Source organism: Varroa destructor, unplaced genomic scaffold (genome assembly GCF_002443255.2).
Source record: "Varroa destructor unplaced genomic scaffold, Vdes_3.0 BEIS01000004.1, whole genome shotgun sequence".
In the NCBI taxonomy this organism is placed as follows: Eukaryota; Metazoa; Arthropoda; class Arachnida; order Mesostigmata; family Varroidae; genus Varroa; species Varroa destructor.
The window spans coordinates 10,406,922-10,426,402 of NW_019211457.1; the positions used below are offsets into that span (position 1 = coordinate 10,406,922).

The window sequence follows — 19,481 nt, forward strand, 5'->3', positions numbered from 1 at the left end:
TATATAATTAAAACATCTTGGCTAGTTGTTGGACGATGGCCCACATCCAAGTCCCGTCCTTCTCACGTATTGCAGTAAATTAAACTTGAAATAGGCCTTTCGGCGGCTAAAATAACTAGCTCTGTAAAAGCTACATCCACAGACGTTTTTCAGAATTTGTTCGAAATTTTATATATTTTGCTATATTTTGTTTCGTCGGTCTTCTAAAAAATCATTGAAAAATCAGACCTGGGTGCCCTTGGTCGCTTATACGTTACAACACACGAAGTCTGTACACCGGGTTATATTTTGACATAACTGTCTGAACAATTATCTATCTTGTTTTGCCCAAAATGAAATCCAACAGAAGCCATCTATAAATTGATCTTCGTCAGCATCGTGTAGCGTTACTCGATGTTTACGTTATTTGTGAACAGCGATATTGGAACTAACTGATATTATCCGCTAGCTACTGTAAAATACGGCTCGTTACTAACTAGTATTTATGCGATCAGACTGAGACGAGACTGATTTCGTGTAAAGGCGTCTCGCCCCTACGTAACGCTGGGCATCACATTTCTTCGGCGGTCAAAAAACGACCCCTGACGTGATATGTTTTCATCACATGGCAAGCTCTCTGATAATAATGTAATGGACGTCTATTGCCGTTATTGTGAAAAGGACATTCATCAGCGATAGCATCAGGTACAACTAATCACATTTAGTAGGCTATGCAGCTTATTGTTGTGCAAGTATATATATGTACACGACTTTCTGTTCTATAATGTTCTTACGTACGTTGCGACACAGTATAAAGGCCATCGAGGGACTACTATGTCTTGACAGATTTATCTCAGTTCGGGTAAAGTTTGTTGGCCAGAACGGGAACCGTTCGGGTAAATATATCCGAATCGAGACACGTGAAACTCTTCGTTTATTGTCATCGAGTACCGTGAATGGTAACAACGAGTGTCATAAAAGTTTGCATCGCTCACTTTAGGAAATTGGAACTACGATTATAAGCTGCTGTGTTTGGGTTAACTCAATTCTAGGATGACTCAAACTAAATATAGCAGATTAAAACTTGTATTCGTATCCATTAAGAATAGGTAATTTTTCGTCGCCGCGTTGCAGGTTAAGATCCCAGCTGTCTGTTGGTAGTTTGCGGTCCGTCTAAAGTGGAACGCATCAATGCCCGTCTATGATTAGCATGTTTCCAGATGTGTGGGCAGTGTACAGGTGCGTTCTGCACGCGTGTATCGGGCGTGTCTTCTAGGTCCAGCATGCCGTGCGCTACTTGTTAATATTCTCTGTTTGGGTCTGTTTTAAGTAATGTGACCATCAACAATAGAAACTGTCATCCAACAGTAAGATGATATGCTTTGTGCTAAACACCAGAAGTCTTTTCTTACGCTCTGCGAAGTCCATTAAACGGTTTGACAGGTTTCTGCAATCAGCAGATTTGGTGGAATATCCGTGGTAATGATATTAACGGCACATCACATAACGGTGGCTGTTGGCCTGCTAGACAGTTGCAATAGGCTCGGTCAGGCGCATTCCTAGATGAGTATTAAACCACGTTAACATACTATATCTGAACACTCATATTTTTAACGTTTCCTAAAGGAGACTGTAAACAATTTTAATATTCGCCTGCACGTCAAGTAAAGCTAGTAGACATTACGTGGATCATAAAACGCAAATTTCGACATGATCGGCACGTATAAACATTATATTAGCAAATAGATCGATTGACTGAGATCCTGAAGTCTAGCCTCTTACGTCTTAGTTTGACCATCACAATAAGCATAGCGTGTGCAAAAAGAAGATGATTTTTTTAAAATATTTTTTCTTCATTCTTCATAGAAGTAGTGTGGCAAAGATAATGGTAGGTGCTCATCTATATACACGATTGTTATAGACCTTACGCCTGCGCGAGGTGAATCGCAGCGATTAACATTTAATTTCTGCTGATTCCATAGTGTTATGTTATGCTCCTGTGTCAGTGGTTCATTAGCGCACCTATTAGTACTACCTTTACGGGCAAGAAGACCCGGCCTCAGCTGTCCGTTCGTTACTTAAATTGGGAGTAGATCTCGTTTAGGACGTAAAACTGACACATGCTATTTCTGCCGTTAGAGAACGCACGATAATTCTGAAGAAGTTCAGCAGAATGCTCATATAAGAAGTCGCTTTACGTAAATTACAAAGAAAACATAGCTTAAGTGGTCGAAATCGTAGTGACTTAGCAAAAGCCAATAATGCTGTGAACACGTAAATATGGTATGATGGTACTTTTATCGCTTTTGCTAGAAGTAGGCGAATACTAAATGTTTACAGACTATTGTAAGGTAAGCCTTTAGGGGATTCACAATACGAAAAAACATCAGTCGATAATAAGTATGAACCACAATCTAGCATTGACTACAATTACGAGCCAATTACATGCCTAAAACTTGGTTTCTCCTTGAAGAGGACCTTCATTCACTACTTTTGGGGGACGCCATTCGGCCCAGAAGTTTTTCTACTTTTGATTTGCTTGGAAGTGGTTGAGATTTGGAGAATTTCAGCTGTGGAATTGTCGTCGGAGCTAGCCTTGAGCGGCCTCGCAAGTTGGGAATCTTTATGCGATTTTTATCTTATTTCTGATACTCTTATACGCTACTGTGCAGAGGTCTTCCTTGAATTTTTCAGGAAAGGTCTTTCAGCACATCTGCAATAGAGCATTGCTTGACATCGTTGATATGCAGTTCCCAGCTCGAGTATTACCTGCCTATTTTTGGCTAAGTTATAGCCATTCGGGCCGTAAATGTCGGGATTCTGCCAATATTTTGGTTTTACCAGCTTCAATTAACTGGGGTACATAACTAAGGTATCGATTAGCGTGTAAGTTTCTAGACCGCACGCTGAAGTTACCTACAGCCATTGACAGCCACTGAAGGGCGCCGTTCCTTCATTATTCTGCATCGTGCTGCCCCAAACTCTTCTAGATTGTTCAACCTAAATGTACCGCTCTGAGTTAAAGCTTGTGACGTCTCCCTGCCAACTGACTACTCTATGCAATGATAATTGTTAAGGTTTCAATGATTTCAAAGCACCTGCCGACTCGTGGTTTCTTCAGTCGTGTTCGCGCAGTAAGGCCCACAGAAGGTTCCCTACTTACCCAATTAAGTGTAGGGTCCATCGCACTGCTTGCGATCGCTAAGTCATTAGCGGCACTCGATGGTAAAACAGCTTCTGCTGCTCTTTTTATTTCTAGAGCCTCACTCTTCGGCCTCCACGTGAAGAACTCCCCCGATGAGAAGTAGGCGTGATTCGGACTGATTCTGTGAGGCATTTCAAGAAGTTTTGAAAATAATTTATTGCGCAATCGGAACTTGACACGAGTAATCTAAGCACAATCGGTTTACAATAACCCAATGAAAGGTCTTATAATGTTCCTGTTGACAAATTGAGATAGAATGGTCGGTAATCGTACAAGCGCCCTTTTCTTCTCCTGGCGTCCCAGCTAGCAATGATAAATTCAAATAAGTGCAAACTTGGTCTTTTTATGTTAAATATTTCTTCCACCAGTTCGTGGACGGGTCAGTGACGATATCGCAACGAACAAAATCCGTAGCATAGAACTCGTCTAACAGTTATTATTATGTCTATCATTAGCGTCCAAGGTACCGTGACACCCAAAACAAAGACGACATTATCACAGCATCAAAAGTTGCCAGTTGTAACTATCTGGAATGATTCATTACTAATAACGAATCGAGTAATGGTCTAGCTCAACCCCGTAAGCTAACGGTCAATATTTCTACTCTCTGCCAAGAACGGATTTATCGTGTAACTTTGATAACTTGCCTTCCGGTTGGGAAGAGAACAAGTTACCGTAGCGACAAACTGTACATTTGTAGTTAACTAATACGAAGAGCGCTGCAATAAAGGAAATGTCTAAAAAACAGAAAGCCAGACGCCGCTTGCTCTTCGAATTAATAATTTATTTTACTACACCCCCTATCGTGCAGTCAACTACGACTTGATTCTTTCAATTCCTTGTTTCATGTGCCCACTGTACGTAATAAAGGTGGAAGTTTGGACGTGCGTGGTCAGGTCATATGCGGTCGCACGAATACGATAGGTCATTCGATAAGAGCCTGCCCGCGGGACACAGCTGCTGCTAGGGTGCGAAAGGCAGCATTTTGTGCTTGGTTCCGAGAGTGCGAATTATTCTATAAAGAGGTTACCAAAGTTGTAAAGTTAAATGAAAATAGAGCCGCGAAGAAGGAACGTCAATCAGGTGGTGGACATCCAATAAAACAACAGCGTCAACAATGCCAACCCTGCCATACGTTCGGTCCAGACATACAAAGCGTTCATTGGCAAAAATCGAACGTGAAGAAAAGACCACATTTACAAAGATCTTCTTCCGTTTCTTCGACCACATTGTATATTTAATGGCATCGCGATGGGACTCAGGTTCAGAAAGCGTACGTATCCTTTTTTCCAAAAACACAAACAAAAGTTAGCGATCGATTCGATTCAACGTAATTTGTCTATTTGTCCCGTCCGTCTCGAGTAACTACATCACGTACTCTTAACCGAATCGGTTTCGTTAAGCCTCTTCTATAATGCGGTGAGCCAGAGGGGACGGAGCTGCCAGGTTACGAGTAAAAAACGTTACCATGTAATTACGAAAAAAAGCTACGTCGTTAACACTTTCGTAGCTTTTTTTTGGAAAAATAGTCTCACCACGAAGCTTCTCTGGCTAGAAGACTCGTTTCAGTAATAAAAACTTAAGATATCGAGTTGAATTATCCAGTGTTATGACAGATAAGCGAACGAAGTAAAACGCTAGGTGCGAGTTTTTTTTTGTATTCATGTTTTTTACCTAGGATCTCCCGATCGAATTTGCGCGGCTCAGTCGTCCATTCAGCTGAACTGTATCTCTGTCGTATAGCGAGGCTGTCGTATAGGCAATAGGCCACAAAAAAGAAAGCACTACCTGGGCTAGCATTCGAAACTTAGTTCATGCTGCACTTCATTGCCTCGATAATATTCATTCGCCTATCGTGGCAGGAAAGCCTTCGAATGCCATTTGATGTGTATTTTATTATCAGCTTATTCCAGGCCGAGAATTCGGTTTAGTCCCACGTCTTTCCTAAAAACGTAACTAGTATTAAGGCAATCATCTAAGGCTGCAAATATATTCACGCGCCAGATGAGACAAGTATTTCATCTAGTGATTCTGTAACAAGGCTACATCGATGGAGCTTTGTTAAGCCTCTGAACCTCTAGATATTGTCCAATCTGTGGCAAGTCGATTCCAGGGGTCATATAAAAGCGATATATTAGATCAGGACTACCGAGCTACAAGAGCTCCTGTATAATAAACCCGTCCATAATAAAAGACTGTCCATAATAATCAAAGCGCGCGTTTTAAAATACACTATATTTTACTAATTAAAGCAATCATAACGATTGTCTGTGCACCATAAAAGCCATCCTAGGGGCGTATGTCATTTCAGGCCTAGGAAGACGGAGACCTGACACGGCAGTGGTCCGCTCAAGCACAAGCGTGATGTTTCCAGCTTCGCCACAGCTTCATACGAATAAATAAAGATCAGATTAGCTCGCTTTGCTGATATGGCGTTTACGATAGCGGTAGCTTTATTTGTAGTCGTATTGAGCCGCTTTACACAAGTGCATAGTATTGCAGGGCCCATGAGCAGTGTACATCAGCTAAAGGTAATAACAATAGCGTGATCTTCCACAGCAAGCCATCTGTGAAATGCTCTGCAACTCTATCAAACCTGGAAGTAAGATGCCTAATTTGGCCTCGGCTGAGAGCCGACAGAAATTAATTGACCTGTGGGCGATGCAGGGTAATCGTCTAAACGGTTTAGTAATGACCCCACACGTTCGCGAGCTGTTCAGGGTCTATTTTCGAGAAGTCAGTATTTGCTTCTCAGTTAATTTTCGAGAGCGACTCCTTCAACGCCGAAGTCAGCAGCGATCTTCTATCACTGTGAAGTTAATCTACGGTGACGGAACATCCGTGACGTTCAAGGAGGGACACATTGAAACATTGGTTTTAACTCTTGGATATCCGGAATCAGCTGTCATCCGTTGCATAACGATCTCGTACGAGGACGATGGAAAGATTGTGCGCCGTGTTGAAGATTTCCCAGTCCTATGCTTCGAGATTTTGTTTCGTTCCATATTCAATGGGAAGTACATTTTACAGATCAGGTGCCGGGATGGAAAAGACATAAAGGACGACCCTGATCCAAAGAACTGTGTCATAATATACCTGTCTGCGGAGTGGGATCCGCTAAAGCGGGGTCTCCCAGCACTTGGCAACACGGGTGAGATAAGTTTATCAACTTCAGCTAGTCGTTGATAAAGTCGTTTACTCATTCCGAACACCGCGGCCAGAACCGTACCGAACAGACTGAAGTTCCGAGATCAAAGTAACCACTCGTTTGTATCGATGGTGATGACGACGATGCTGATTATGATTATGGGGTCGAGGCAAATTAGTTACCGAAAAAATGCAAACGGCAAAATCAACGTTTTAATTAAAATGAATGTTTTTGTTGTCTGCTGCACTGCTTCCCATCTGATTTTCGAAGTAACTAGAGAGTGATTAATAAGTTAGGAATCTTAATAGGGCCCTTTGAGAATTTTTTTTTCATTTTTCTCAGAAGTTTCTATAGTTTGTAGCACTCTGTGTTAGTAGCAGCTATGGAGCTTGTTATTTCCCATACGAATTCGCCGTGAGCTAAATCGCTAAGGAAGACCTTAGGGGATAACAATAAAAAAAGCCATTGAATCATTGATGATCCTAGCAAACTTAGTCAGCAAACGTGTGTTTGAATCAAAGATGTGATGTTAATCTGAAACATTGGCTCAATGTAATGCTAAATTTCGCTAGGTAAATTGTTTTTACAAACCTATTTGTCACTCATTTACCAATCGCAGTCGTTAATTTACAACAGTAATAGCTCACGATTTACGACAGGGGTTTACCTACTTGCAGCTCTGCGCTGTAAGTCTTGTAGTCAGAGGTCAGCTAAACCTTCAGCCGATTCCTTATCTTCCACGCTTTGGCAACTGCCTGGACTATGGTTTATGGGACTTCTTTTAGTTGCTTCGCTGTTCAACCTCAACATAGTTTACCTTGTTAAGTAGAAAACCCTTTCACAGCTAAACGGCAGTATTACACCATTTTCGTACATTCAGTTCTATGCAAAGAGCCAGTCGTTCCTGCTAGTTGTATAAAAAGCACAGGTACGACTTGTATTCCCTCTCATATTGATTTCTTTGCTACTCTCTATCAGTGGTTAACTCACTCGACGTTAATAAGTGCACTAGTTTGCGACAGAAATAATTAAGAACAACGGCGGTGGGCTGCGGTTGACGACACACTATCGCCCCCTGATGCCTTCATAGTCCCCTATAAATTACACAGTACGATGACCCCTCGTGCTAATTAACGTCGATCATCGAGCTAACCTAAGTACACCAGTTAATGAAGGGCAGCGGATAAGTTGCGAATCTTCTATGGTGAACTTCACTTGGTAGACTCTATCACTAGAAGAGTCCATCAACGAGCACATTCGGGTGCCACGTATGATATCCAGGTGAATCCAATAAGGCCACGAGGGTGTATTCAAATAGATAACAAGTGCTGATAACAACAACATAAAGTAACGTGCATCCTTTCAAGGCTTGGACAAAAATTCAATAGTCTAACAATAATGCTGATGTTGCTTGTCGCTGTTGTTTCGGCGCTGAGCGCTACAGGAAGTGTTGCTGGTAAATATCCTGTCATCTGTTACTGGGAGTCGTGGTCGGTGTAAGTATCGTAGCAAGAATTATAGCCAATGTACTACTTAGGTTGCTGTGTCTTTTTGATTTTATCGGTGTTTCATTAGGGAAGACTACCGTTAAACGTGCCACATTTGAGTAAATTACTGCCCTACGTGTGAATATTCCTAGCCCCAAACAAAACGCTTTCACACCCGGATGCCGATAAAAATAATGTAATTCCGATTATAATACAGGCTCCATTTTAGATAGCAGCAGAGTACTTACATGGAGTGTACGGGTAACGTGGTTGTTTAATAAATTTGGGAACACGTAAAGTCATCTAATTTTTAAACCAGGCATAACCACACGTTGGTTTCCACTGGAAGGAGCGGGCCCTCTGAAGCAATATAGAACTACTAGTAGTAATGTACTTGTTAAAAAATCTTTTTCAAATATATATACATAAATAACAGTCGTAACATACTTTTCTCTAGAGCGATTAATATTTCGTCAACGACATTATCTTCGTAATGCTAACTACACAGTTGTGGTTGTGGTCATATTTTATGTTCATATTTTGTCTACCATTTGTTTTTTTCTTAAAGCTTTTAGCTATTCCTATTCTGCGAACAAACTCTCGGAATCACATTGGTGTAGTATCAAGAACTTGCCCTCACTAGAAGGGGATTTACCTGCGGTTTCTCCGACAGACTCAACGAAACCTCACGTTAATCATAGGCCGTAGCAATGCGGTGATTGGAATAGCCATGGCCGCATATTCATGGCAACCCAGACCTCATCACCCTTTTTACAGCTCTCTTTGTGAAATGTCCTCTGTAAGATACGTATAATTGATATTGCTGATATATATTATTACATACGTTTACCTAGCTTGCAAAGTTTAGGCGCAACGAGGGCTGTCAAGCATAGCTAAACAACACAATATTTACTAATAATGAATCTGCCTAACCAAAGATATTACTATATATAACCTTTAAAAACCTAATTACAAGGTCCAGGCTATTCGATCTATAAAAAATCAGAATGAGACGCTTTTATAATCGAAACAAGTACTCATTTCTCAAGAGCACTTTGATGAGTCAATCTCCTGCTCCTCACTGCGGTCCCCAGTTATGGCGAATGTGCCACTATGTGGATAATACGTTCCCAGTCTGACATTATATAGATATCTGGCTATGATCGTACAGCGTTGCTTTCTTAGTCGTAGTATGTTTGAAATAGCTTGTCGTGAGATCTTGTGCTGAAAGGGCCCAGCCGTCTGAGTCGATGCTCAACGATCGTGCCGAATGTAGAACTCATAAAACATATGTTACATCCTTTCTGAAACGTCTACAGATATCGATAGCTTTGCAGCGCTCACAAATGCATTGCCAATAACTTTCTTGTACAAACGATGCTGTGATAATGGCCGGACATATTTGCTCTTTCATCGTAAATTACAGAGAGCCTGGTGGCACATATGTAAGTGAGAATCCGATGCAATTAATGATTTTTCTGCTTTTTTAAAAAAGCACAAATAACACTTGTATTTTTCCACTAATGGATTACAAGGATCGTTGAAAGCTTTTGATCAAATGGTAATTTTGCGCCTTCAATCGCAACTTCAAGGCAACTTCAATCGGACAGCTGCTTTTAAAGAAAACGCTAGCAGATTTTTCTAGTGATAAAGGGGACTGACCTTCTAAGAAGGTCGTTCAAAGTACTATTAAGCGGATTCATGCTTAGTTAGGTGTTATATATATATATACATTTTTGTAGGGTTCTTCTCAAATATGAATGGAATTTTTACAAATGTGCGATTTTTCGTTAGTACCACGTGAATGTATCAGGCCGTGATTCATCGTTCAGGAACGTATCTTCAAGGTTCGAGGCATGTAACACTAAGCCAAGCACTTTTGCTGTGTCTTAACGGTAAATGGCAGATGTTTAGTCGGTTCTGATATGCCTTGTTGTTTATGAGCGATGTGATACAGATAATGGCTTCACACTGGTGTGCTGAACAATTGATTCTGTTTTTTTTATTTAGATACCGTGCAGCTCCATACACAGGAAATGTATTGACTCTCCCAGTGGATAAATGTACTCACGTCATCTACACATTTCTGGGACTTGACGAATCGACGAATAGGGTGAAATATCTCGATCCATTCCTGGACATCGACCACAGTAAGAACGTACCGGGTGTTAGGGTTATCTAAATGTAGCTATGTCGTATAAAAAGCGAGACGCCAAATATGAATTGGTAGTCTTTCAATACAATTAATGTTCGATATTTCACCAGAGCGTCCGGATCGTCCTGACCTAATGGTCCTTTTGACAAAAATATTTGATTTGTTTGTTTCTTAAAAAGATCAGATGATCTTATTATAGGTTAACTGCACCAAAGGCGAACTAGATCTCTATTATTTATTTTGGTGCACCTTCATTCTATTCATTTACAGCTTAACTTCACCTTATCATCAAACATTATAAGCATGCACCAGTAAACAGATAAGAGTTATCTACATAACCGTTATTACTGACGAACTTCCAGGGGGAATCGCAAAATTCGTTGCCCTCAAAGAGGTCAGACGCGATTTGAAAGTCTCGTTCGCAATTGGCGGCTGGAATGAAAGGTCTGAGCGATACTCAAGAATGGCTTCTACATATGCCGGACGTAGGATATTTGCCACATCTGTTGCCGCCGTAATTCAAAAGTTTGACTTCGATGGGGTCGATCTTGACTGGGAGTATCCGGGCGCTGTCGGCGGTAACCCATATATGGATAAATTAAACTTCGTACTTTTACTCAAGGTACGAAGCAAATATTAACGCGTGAAGATTTAAAGACTACTGAAGGATTATAGTATGTTATTATAATTGGTAAAACGCATACAAATGAATATTAGTAACTATCAATTTAGCTTGAAACAAGAATCGCTAAATCATCAAACGGACCTGAAAAACAGTGTGCAACTACATTCTAAAGTCGTCTGGTAGGCAGTAGTAATTATAAATTTGTTCATTCTGATTCTAATAATTATTGACCAAAAATGCCAACGTAATTACCATCAGCGTAGCGATCGTTTTTAGAATGTAAACGCTGCATTATGACATGTGAGGCTTTAATTTTAGTCCTGATTTGTCCGTACCAACGTTACAGGCTATTCGAAAAGCCATTGGCAAAGATAAACTATTGACTGTGGCTGTTCCAGCTATCGTCAATGTCGATATTGGCTACAACGTTCCAGAAATATCCAAGGTAATTAGGAAAACGAAATTGTATGTTAGTCTAGATTCGTGTGGGATTTTCCTAGAGATAAACAGTTTTATTAAAGGAGATTATAATATTTATAATTTCAGGCTATTGGTAAATAGAATTGATTTTTTTAAAATATCTATTGCACCATAATAAACAAACTCTGTAGACATTGAAATTTAATAATTTCTGAACTAGGTGGCCTAATCTTCTTCTTAAATCTTCTTAAAAGGGTGGCTAAATCTTCTTCTTCTATGTAAAATTCTAAAGCTTCTATGTATAATTTCCATTCGGGTTTTGATACGTAATCTCTCTATCTATAGTTTCTCCTCGAGGTAAATCGTTAGTGGGAAGCGTTCGCCTACCAGCTGTCCATTTTAGCACATGGAAAGCGCAGAAATCACACGCAGAATTAGATCGGTGGGATAGGCGGATTGAGGTCAACGTTGAATGTTCCTTTGCTCAATCCAGGAAGTAATTGATGCACGCAGACCAACGGTCGATGAGTCTCTTGAGTAACCCAAGATAGCAGACTGCAGTCACTGTTTAAAGGCAAGGAGCTCGCTATAACGGATGCGTCTGATCTCCACTGCAAGCACTATCATCGCCTTACGTCCTGTCTATGTAACCATGCCTCATCTATAGCAACTGTATCCTCCTGGCGGATTTTTAAATCAATTTAGATCAAAATTCCGCGAGTTGTACGTGGAATACGCGACACACATTTCCAACCGGCCTGGAGTCAACTCGCAAGGAACCTATTTTTTACTCAGTTTCCACACTTTCAATAGTTGGATCATAATTCGGTACTACACTGCATGTAATATGTCGGTTTTGGCTGTCAGAGCTTATAGACTCCAGATTCGGCTTTCGTGAAAGAATTTCCTCGACTGCGGCAATACGTTTTTGTCCTTCGGGTCCTGACACCTATTGACCTCCTCCCTAGTCTTCACACTCTCTTCACGTATTGTGCTTTCACTTAAGGCCAATCTTCGATGAACTATTGCAGCGCTGTGACTTCCGAGGAACAACAACTTGATCACTGAGCGTTCACTCTTGAAATTTGAGGATGTTTTCTTTTGTGAACTTATTTCTCTCGCAGCAAGTTCAACCTTTTTTTACTCAGAAATTTCTTGATGGAAGCTGAGTATTTACCACCTAAATCGCGTTTTCTAGCGGCGTATAGCTTAAAAGATATTCGGCTTCAAAGCCCACAAGATTCGCTTGTAACAGCCGTATATATATTATGCACGCTACTCCATAACTAGATATCTAAGTGAGCTGTCTGTTTTATAGATTGTGGATTATATTCACGTGATGACTTATGATCTTCACGGGCCTTGGGAACCAACGGTTGACAATCATGTCCTTCTTCACAAAAGGAGATCTGATCCGGCCATCTTAACCTTGTTCAATGTGGTATGTAAGCTCGAAGATTTCAGCACTAATTCCTTTGAGATGTCATTTGTAGATTACGTTCAATGATTCAGCAGCGAATCGCTGCTGAACGAACCGGTGCTGCACGAAATAGGCCATTTATGAGATCAGCAGGGTAACTATATGAAACATACGGCTCATCAGACAGACAGACAGACAAACCAAGGGTGTACTTCATTCGCGAGATAATATATTAACTTTATCTTATTATTTGTGGCTCTGTCAATTGAAGGCCGGTGCTCTAATCGCGTGGGAAGCCCGGGGGGCGCCTAGCTCGAAGCTCATTTTAGGCTTTGCTTTTTATGGAAGGTCATTTACTCTTGCTAATAGCAATAAAACGTACATCGGAGCTCCAGCACAAGGGCCCGGAAGAAAAGGTCCCATCTCACAAACTGAAGGCACGCTCTTCTATTTCGAGGTGGGTCTGCGCTAATTCGTGAGAATATGTAAACTTCAGTACGCCTATAAAGCCCTGCACTATGGGCCGTTTTAACTGCATCGAAACTAAGCTGCAATAAGCAGTTTTCTTAGCATAAAATGAATTCAGTCTTCTTTCGGCTTGCGTGTCATTCCCACGTGTCATCAAAACGAGCCTTGATACATAACACGAGGCTGAGACAGCTAGAGTAGTTGAAAAGCAAATTTTAGAAGTAACCAAAACACAAGCTGTTAGCAAATCATGTATTCCAAAACGCGGACTCAGTATCACAAAGTCATTCTCATTCTGCTAACCGTCATTATTATCTCTCGTAAATAGGACCGAATTTATGGAAAAAGCCACGCCATTTTTGTCTATGCTTTTCCAGATATGCGAGCTTCTACGGACAAATAAGCATTGGACTAGTGCATGGGATAACGAAGCAAAAGTTCCGTACGCTTACGGAGATGATCAATGGGTCGGCTACGATAACGAGGAAGGCATTAAATATAAGGTAGCATCAACTACTAGATATAGAAATTAGAAATAGAAACTAGAAATAGAACTACTAGAGTATTTGAATGTAAATCTTATTTTGGATAGTAGATTTGGTCACAGAACATGTGAAAAGCGTTTGTCTGAGATTTTCTTTATTTAATAATTGACATTTGCCGTTGTTTCTTCAAATAGGTGGAATTAATCAAGTCGGCTGGTTACGGTGGAGCTATGATCTGGGCAGTTAACAATGACGATGCGAATGCACTCTGCAACACCAAAGTAAAATATCCACTCCTTACGGCCATTAGCGCCCAGCTCAATGGAAACGAAAGCCGAGAAAGGGCTAGTCAAACTAATGAAACATCCTCAGCACTTACGAGCACTACACTGTATGTAATAACCATTATCACCACAAGTGATTTATGCAAGGCGAAAAACGCGTACAGTATATTCATGAGTCAAATAGACATAGCACGCTTCTCTATATAAAGCGTTCAGAGCTAACTATAGTCAAAAAAAAAATATAATTTTAAACTGTCTATTAATATAAATCAACATTTTCTTTAAAGTGATTGCCAATAGTTTTTCTCAAGACTTGAGCGATAAATTCAAGAATATTTTTCTCTAAACTTTTATAGATTTCAATGTAGGGGGCGAAAACCAGCTTTACCATGTTAGAAAATCTATGTCATTTTCATCGTACTATTTTCCCATTCATCTATTTCAAATAACGTCATACTTGTGTAATTGCATATTGCAGGGACGGGCGCACTACGCCCCGAGACCTAGCTCCATCGCTTAATTATAATTCTACCATCTCTGAAATGGAGTCTATATCGACCTCTACTGCTGCACTACCAACAACAAGCGCAGCGCTCTGGCCCCAGCGTTGTGAGAAACACACGCTTCCGCACACAGCATCTTGCCGGAAATTCTTCGTGTGCGACGACGCCGGACGCATACGCCTGACCGAGCTCAGTTGTCCTGCTGGCCTAGTATACAATGAAGATCAACTGGTTTGCGATTGGAACTTTAATACGCATCCAGCTCCTGCGGGTTGCCCAGATTTTCTATAAAGGTTGATCGCTGAGAAGAAAGATGATGCAAATGAAGCGAGGACTCTGTATATATTGTGTCCGAGTTTTACGTTGACCCATTGAAGAGAGCTTCGGCATATCGTTGAATGCCCATCAACCCATAACAGCTTCGTAAATACATTTACTCGCTGCTCGCTAACTTGGCTATTAAAATGTAGTCAAATTACGAAAAACACACCTCTTACATTATATTTGTTATTATCTCTATACGCTTAGTATCGGTTTTATCATTTTCTGTATTATGGTCATACATACTTCTGCTGCCCACCGTCGTCACACAACGATAATCAAGCCTATCTAAAAGTACTTACTGATGAGCGATTTATTAATCAAGTTGTTACTGTCCTATCTGTTTATGCAATAAATTTTGCTTACTGCTAAGCTGTACGGTTTTCTCGTCTTTTACGAAGCATCTGTGATGCATCGGTATGAACCATTGCTCACGCTTAAGTCTACGCTGCTTCTTTTTTTGTTTTTTGCCCATTGCGTGTTTATACTTTAAGGTAATAGTGACTGCTAAAGTAGTATTAGTACTATTTCATACTGCTTACAGTAACGTCGATGCGGTATTCTTTACAAACTTGTGGCACTGATTTGAAAACTCCTGATATAATCAGAGGCCAAAAACGGAATCGCAACATGTGCACAAAAGGACAACTGCGGTCAATGCAGTGTGGTGAAGATCAGGCGAAGATCGCTCACGGTTGAACAGGTCGAATTGATGCATCCTGTTTACCTGAATTTGTCTTCGGTTCGGTCGGTTTTCGGCTACTGCCTATAACAGGCCTTCTATTCGATCTTTCAGATATATGAACTGTGGAACAAATCATCTGATCGTATCGGAATCGTAAGTATTCATCTTGTTATTGTTATGATTTAACTATAGCGTGGACTTTCCTTTTGTACTCTATTCTCAAGTACAGCGAATTCACTGTATCAGCCGCTGCGTGATTTATCGCGCTAACTGGCGAAACTTTGTTTAAGACCGTTCTCCTGCTATCCCTATTACGTGTAATTAAGACTCACTGTGATAATGATTCTTTTTCCATAGACAGGTAGGCGACAGCGGAAAATTAATTTATTCTATCATAGGATATATTTGCTCGAAAGCCGATTCATATCTTTGTTATTCCGTCATACTGAGCACACATCATTTGTTGTATGTTACCGAATAATAGAAAATACTGGATGTGTCTGTTATTGTCGCCGACGACTTCATATATACATGATTTGGCCAGACGCAGTAGCACGGCCTTCGGTAACAGTTCTCGGCTACGAAACAAGGCATCCGCATGGTCATATGTGAGCCACGTTTAAATAATATCTGCAAAGGAAACACGTTACGACGTTTTCAGTATATCCTGATGAAGGAAACATTGCTATAGGCCCCTTATGTGGAAGTAGGCGGGTTTAAGAAATAGCTTTTCAAGAGATACCACCACCGTGATGTGGCCACGATCAGACGCTGGGTAAGTCAAAGGTTCCTGGGCGTGCCTGCGTGTTTGTTTCACACAATCATACTCCTTGTTGGTCGATGACGCTCTGTAGGAGCTGCCCGCATGCGTCGAGCAAAACCTGCAAAAGGATGCGGTAATCGTTGGTGTGACACATTTGTATTATAAAAGGCATTACTTTTCAATTGCTTTCATTTTAATACCAATATCGTATAGTGCAAGTGTGCTCGATAGCAAGACCGAAATCGGCAACTCTGCTGGTCGAGATATTATTACCATCAAAAACTAATCATTCATTTATTTCATTTCAGCTTTACCGCAAAGCTGAAAGATGCTCCACAGAAAGATAACGTCATCAGACGTATTTTTTGAACTAAAATGGCTAAATGTAACACCATTATAAATAAATTCGAATGCAAATTAAATAGTCACCTCACAAACTCCCCGGTCGTCCTGACCGGCGACTCTCCCCGCCACAAGGCCATTATTTCGCTTGCCGAAAATGCTTCCATTAAAAGGAGGTTTTCGGTAGTTGACATCACTATCGCACGATACGGTTTCTACCAGGACGATAGCCAACAGTATAAGAGCGAATAGAGACCTGGAAGCGGCCATTTTCCTCCGAGCACTCCCTAAAATTCGACAGATATCGATTTTATCGAACGAACTAAAGGCAACTATATTATGCTAGGAGAGACACTGCCCATTACAATAGAATATCAGAATACGTTCTGAAGGTTTCTGAGCCGGATAATCGTCGGACATTCACGGTTTGAATCAACTTCTCGTTTGATCCAGATTGATCCCTTTCGGTTTACTGAATTGTCAGCTGGTTTGAACTAAACGAGTATTACGAGACATTATTTTGGCATCTCGCAATTTTATGAATAATGTCTGATGCATTTAGAAGCGAAGTTCTATAAAAAAAAAAAAATGTATATATATGTGTAAGCCGAGCAGTACATAATGAATGTCAGGGGTGTAGCTTAAATTATTCTTCAATAACATAAAGTTCAAGGTTTTCTATATTGAGTAAATAATATAACGTTCAACAAATACATCTCGTTTACTTGCAATTGACCTCATGATGATTACAACATAAACTTCGGCTAACATATTTCTAATAGAATGGAAACGCTTGCCTAGTTAGTTGCCTATCAACGATTTGCAACCAAAGTAGTAGTCTTGCTCAACAAAATAGATCACTCCCCAATGGAGCTAGTGAGAACTTCTATTAGCACACGGCTGCTTTAGAAACATTCAGATGGTGTTCTGTTGAACACTTTGTCTTAGGCAATCTACAAAAACAAGTCCATTGCACTATTTTTCCGTTCTACGCACTCTCAGCGAAAAAGTAGTTTTATGCAAGAGGCCATCATTAATTTCATACATTTAACCATAGTCTTTTCGCATATCACCATTACGCTCCAGTACCAAGTAACGCGTGGTCTCATTTTGTTTCGTACGATAATTACCAGACATAAGAACCATCGTATGCTTCGCCTATTTCAATTCTATTCCACCGAGTCGACGACGGTAGCAACAAACAAACCATGCAACATAATAAGTCTATGTTTCATATAGAAATTACAAGATTGTACAAGTTAGTGAAGCATTAGAATTTCATCAGCTTTTGTTTTGCTTTACTTGACCGGTATGTAAGGTTTAAACCTGAGAAAATAGCTTAGCACCTCTAACACCCACTTACCTTGTAATGGTCGTATTTGTGATATTCTCTTGATTAACCTCTTTCTCTCTTTAGTTTTAAGTTGTCCACGAGGACAGAGGATGCGCGAGATCGTGCAAGTAATGCTCGACAATATTCCGTGCCTCTAATTCGACCTTATATATACTGGCAAAGTTACGAACATACATCTGCGCGGGCTACTTAGCTTCCCTTTCCTCTTACGCGTCCCGTGGGGGATGGGCCCTCTCCTGACTGGAACAAAAGAATCTTCACTGCCTACAGCAATACGGTCAACGCGTGTACAGTTACGATGTTTGAGCTAAACTCGTTACGTGCAGCCTTGCTATTTTGCTGCCTTTTGGCCAAATTGGCACACACTAGGATGAATTGGCCTCATTATGGTCTCGAAGAAAACTCTGATCCGCTACATTCTCGGTTCTTTTTATGAGAGAAAATGCACGACCCATTTACTCCTTAAAGTTGCTGCTGTCCATACGCAAACTGTCCTTATAATCGGCTATTGGTTCTTTAAATAGACGTGTAATCGTCGAGTTCGTATTTAGTGTTTATCCTTGATCTGACACATGCTTCTCTCTAACTCCAAAGGTGATCCTATCTGGCAGAGCTTCTGTTCTACTACTGTTTCATTGTATACACTCGGCACTCAAGCTTCCCTTCCTGATCAAACTTCGCCGATTTCTTATAGTAATCAGCTTTCATTTATTACCCCTTCGCGATGTTTCCCTCTCTATTCGCGTTTAAGCTGTAGCCCCCCTTATTTTCTACTGGAATGCTTGTCTAAAGACCTTGTCTGACGAAAATCTGATCCCGTCCAGACATCTCCGAGTAGAGTTTTTGCGTAGGCCACTGCTTTAAAAGCCATCGTTACCCATGCTATGCTTGACCATCGCGAATCTCATCTCTGGCCAATCGCAAAAATAATTATAACTTTCATAAGGGTAGCTGTCTCTATTGATGAAGTTGTTAAAATCCAGATACAAGTTTGCTAATTGTTCAAAAGCTATGTGTGACAACATTCTGGTGCTTTTATGCGTTTTTACGCCTATATTCTATTTATTGAAGACATTATTCAGGGGCAGAAGCTCAGAACGTTAATAATAATTTTCTTTCATCTTCAACTTTGATTTATCGTTACCTTGCATTTTGAATTAATATTTTTTTTATTAAACACATATTTGACATTTTATACCACATATAGCGCTTTTAAAAAAATAGTATATTAATTTGCTTTAGAGAAGCCAGAATTGGCCAACAAGAACAGAACTGCCGATCAAAGATAAAACTTATAAGTTTAGTTGTGCGCCACACTTAATTAAGCACAATTGACAAAAAAGAATAACGAAAAAAATAAGTACACAAATCGCAGAAATCTATCGAACGACCTTTGTATACATCCGCTACTCTTCAAATTTAGCCAATTCCGAACCTTTGCGTTAGCGAAGCTATAACATACAGACATCACATTTACCTATCATTACATGTAAAAGTTGATGGCTATACAATACATTCAAAAAAGCAAAGAGGAATTAAGTTTATTCTTGTATTTTAAAAAGGCAATACCGACAAGCGCATCTACTCTTCGGAACTCGGTTTCTATCAATATTAATTGAATCAGATACGTAAAATCGTTAAAATATACTTATATGAGTAAAAACATTTACGATTATTCTATAGTTTCATCAGCGTACAGTCTACTGGCGTTTTTTTTTTACAGCCTTGAGGTATTTTCGAGTAGATATCGTCTGAAAATAGATTTAATTTTTATCCCATGTTAAGAGAACCTCGAACGGTGACCAGTAGCAAGTTTCGTTATGACCAACTTTCGGAT

General features: G+C 40.3%; 3 protein-coding genes and 1 long non-coding RNA gene across 5 annotated transcripts in view; 1 reads left to right on the top strand and 3 right to left on the bottom strand.

Annotated features, from left to right (window-relative positions):
* LOC111250318 (uncharacterized) overlaps nucleotides 1–19,481 on the bottom strand; it is a 119,118-nt gene that overhangs the window by 71,981 nt on the left and 27,656 nt on the right. The gene's annotated exons all lie outside the window — the stretch shown is intronic.
* LOC147755829 (uncharacterized) lies at nucleotides 170–4,083 on the bottom strand. Of its 2 annotated transcripts, none has more exons than XR_015327604.1 (2): nucleotides 3,143–4,083; nucleotides 170–1,538 (listed from the first exon to the last, which is right to left on the bottom strand). It is a non-coding gene; the product is annotated as an uncharacterized LOC147755829 (long non-coding RNA). The 2 variants fall into 2 exon arrangements; XR_015327605.1 differs by lacking the exon at nucleotides 170–1,538 and adding an exon at nucleotides 2,430–2,692.
* LOC111250313 (chitinase-like protein 3) lies at nucleotides 7,240–14,878 on the top strand. The gene is made up of 9 exons (XM_022805355.2): nucleotides 7,240–7,828; nucleotides 9,830–9,969; nucleotides 10,337–10,596; nucleotides 10,946–11,044; nucleotides 12,338–12,460; nucleotides 12,711–12,896; nucleotides 13,285–13,410; nucleotides 13,587–13,783; nucleotides 14,155–14,878. The coding sequence occupies exons 1-9, from the start codon at nucleotides 7,731–7,733 to the stop codon at nucleotides 14,468–14,470; spliced, it is 1,545 nt and encodes a 514-aa protein (XP_022661090.1). The 5' UTR covers nucleotides 7,240–7,730; the 3' UTR covers nucleotides 14,471–14,878.
* On the bottom strand, nucleotides 15,523–18,400 carry LOC111250327 (SIFamide-related peptide-like). The gene is made up of 3 exons (XM_086988938.1): nucleotides 17,654–18,400; nucleotides 16,378–16,577; nucleotides 15,523–16,066 (listed from the first exon to the last, which is right to left on the bottom strand). The coding sequence occupies exons 2-3, from the start codon at nucleotides 16,558–16,560 to the stop codon at nucleotides 16,007–16,009; spliced, it is 243 nt and encodes an 80-aa protein (XP_086845064.1). The 5' UTR covers nucleotides 16,561–16,577; nucleotides 17,654–18,400; the 3' UTR covers nucleotides 15,523–16,006.

Bases quoted from the DNA above. Each gene is read 5' to 3' on its own strand.
- LOC111250313 (XM_022805355.2), top strand. From the start codon at position 7,731: ATGCTGATGTTGCTTGTCGCTGTTGTTTCGGCGCTGAGCGCTACAGGA. The intron at 12,461-12,710 runs GTATGTAAGCTC...TGTCAATTGAAG, and splicing joins TCTTAACCTTGTTCAATGTG to GCCGGTGCTCTAATCGCGTG. The intron at 12,897-13,284 runs GTGGGTCTGCGC...ATGCTTTTCCAG, and splicing joins GCACGCTCTTCTATTTCGAG to ATATGCGAGCTTCTACGGAC.
- LOC111250327 (XM_086988938.1), bottom strand. From the start codon at position 16,560: ATGGCCGCTTCCAGGTCTCTATTCGCTCTTATACTGTTGGCTATCGTC. The intron at 16,067-16,377 runs GTGACTATTTAA...ATCCTTTTGCAG, and splicing joins ACGACCGGGGAGTTTGTGAG to GTTTTGCTCGACGCATGCGG.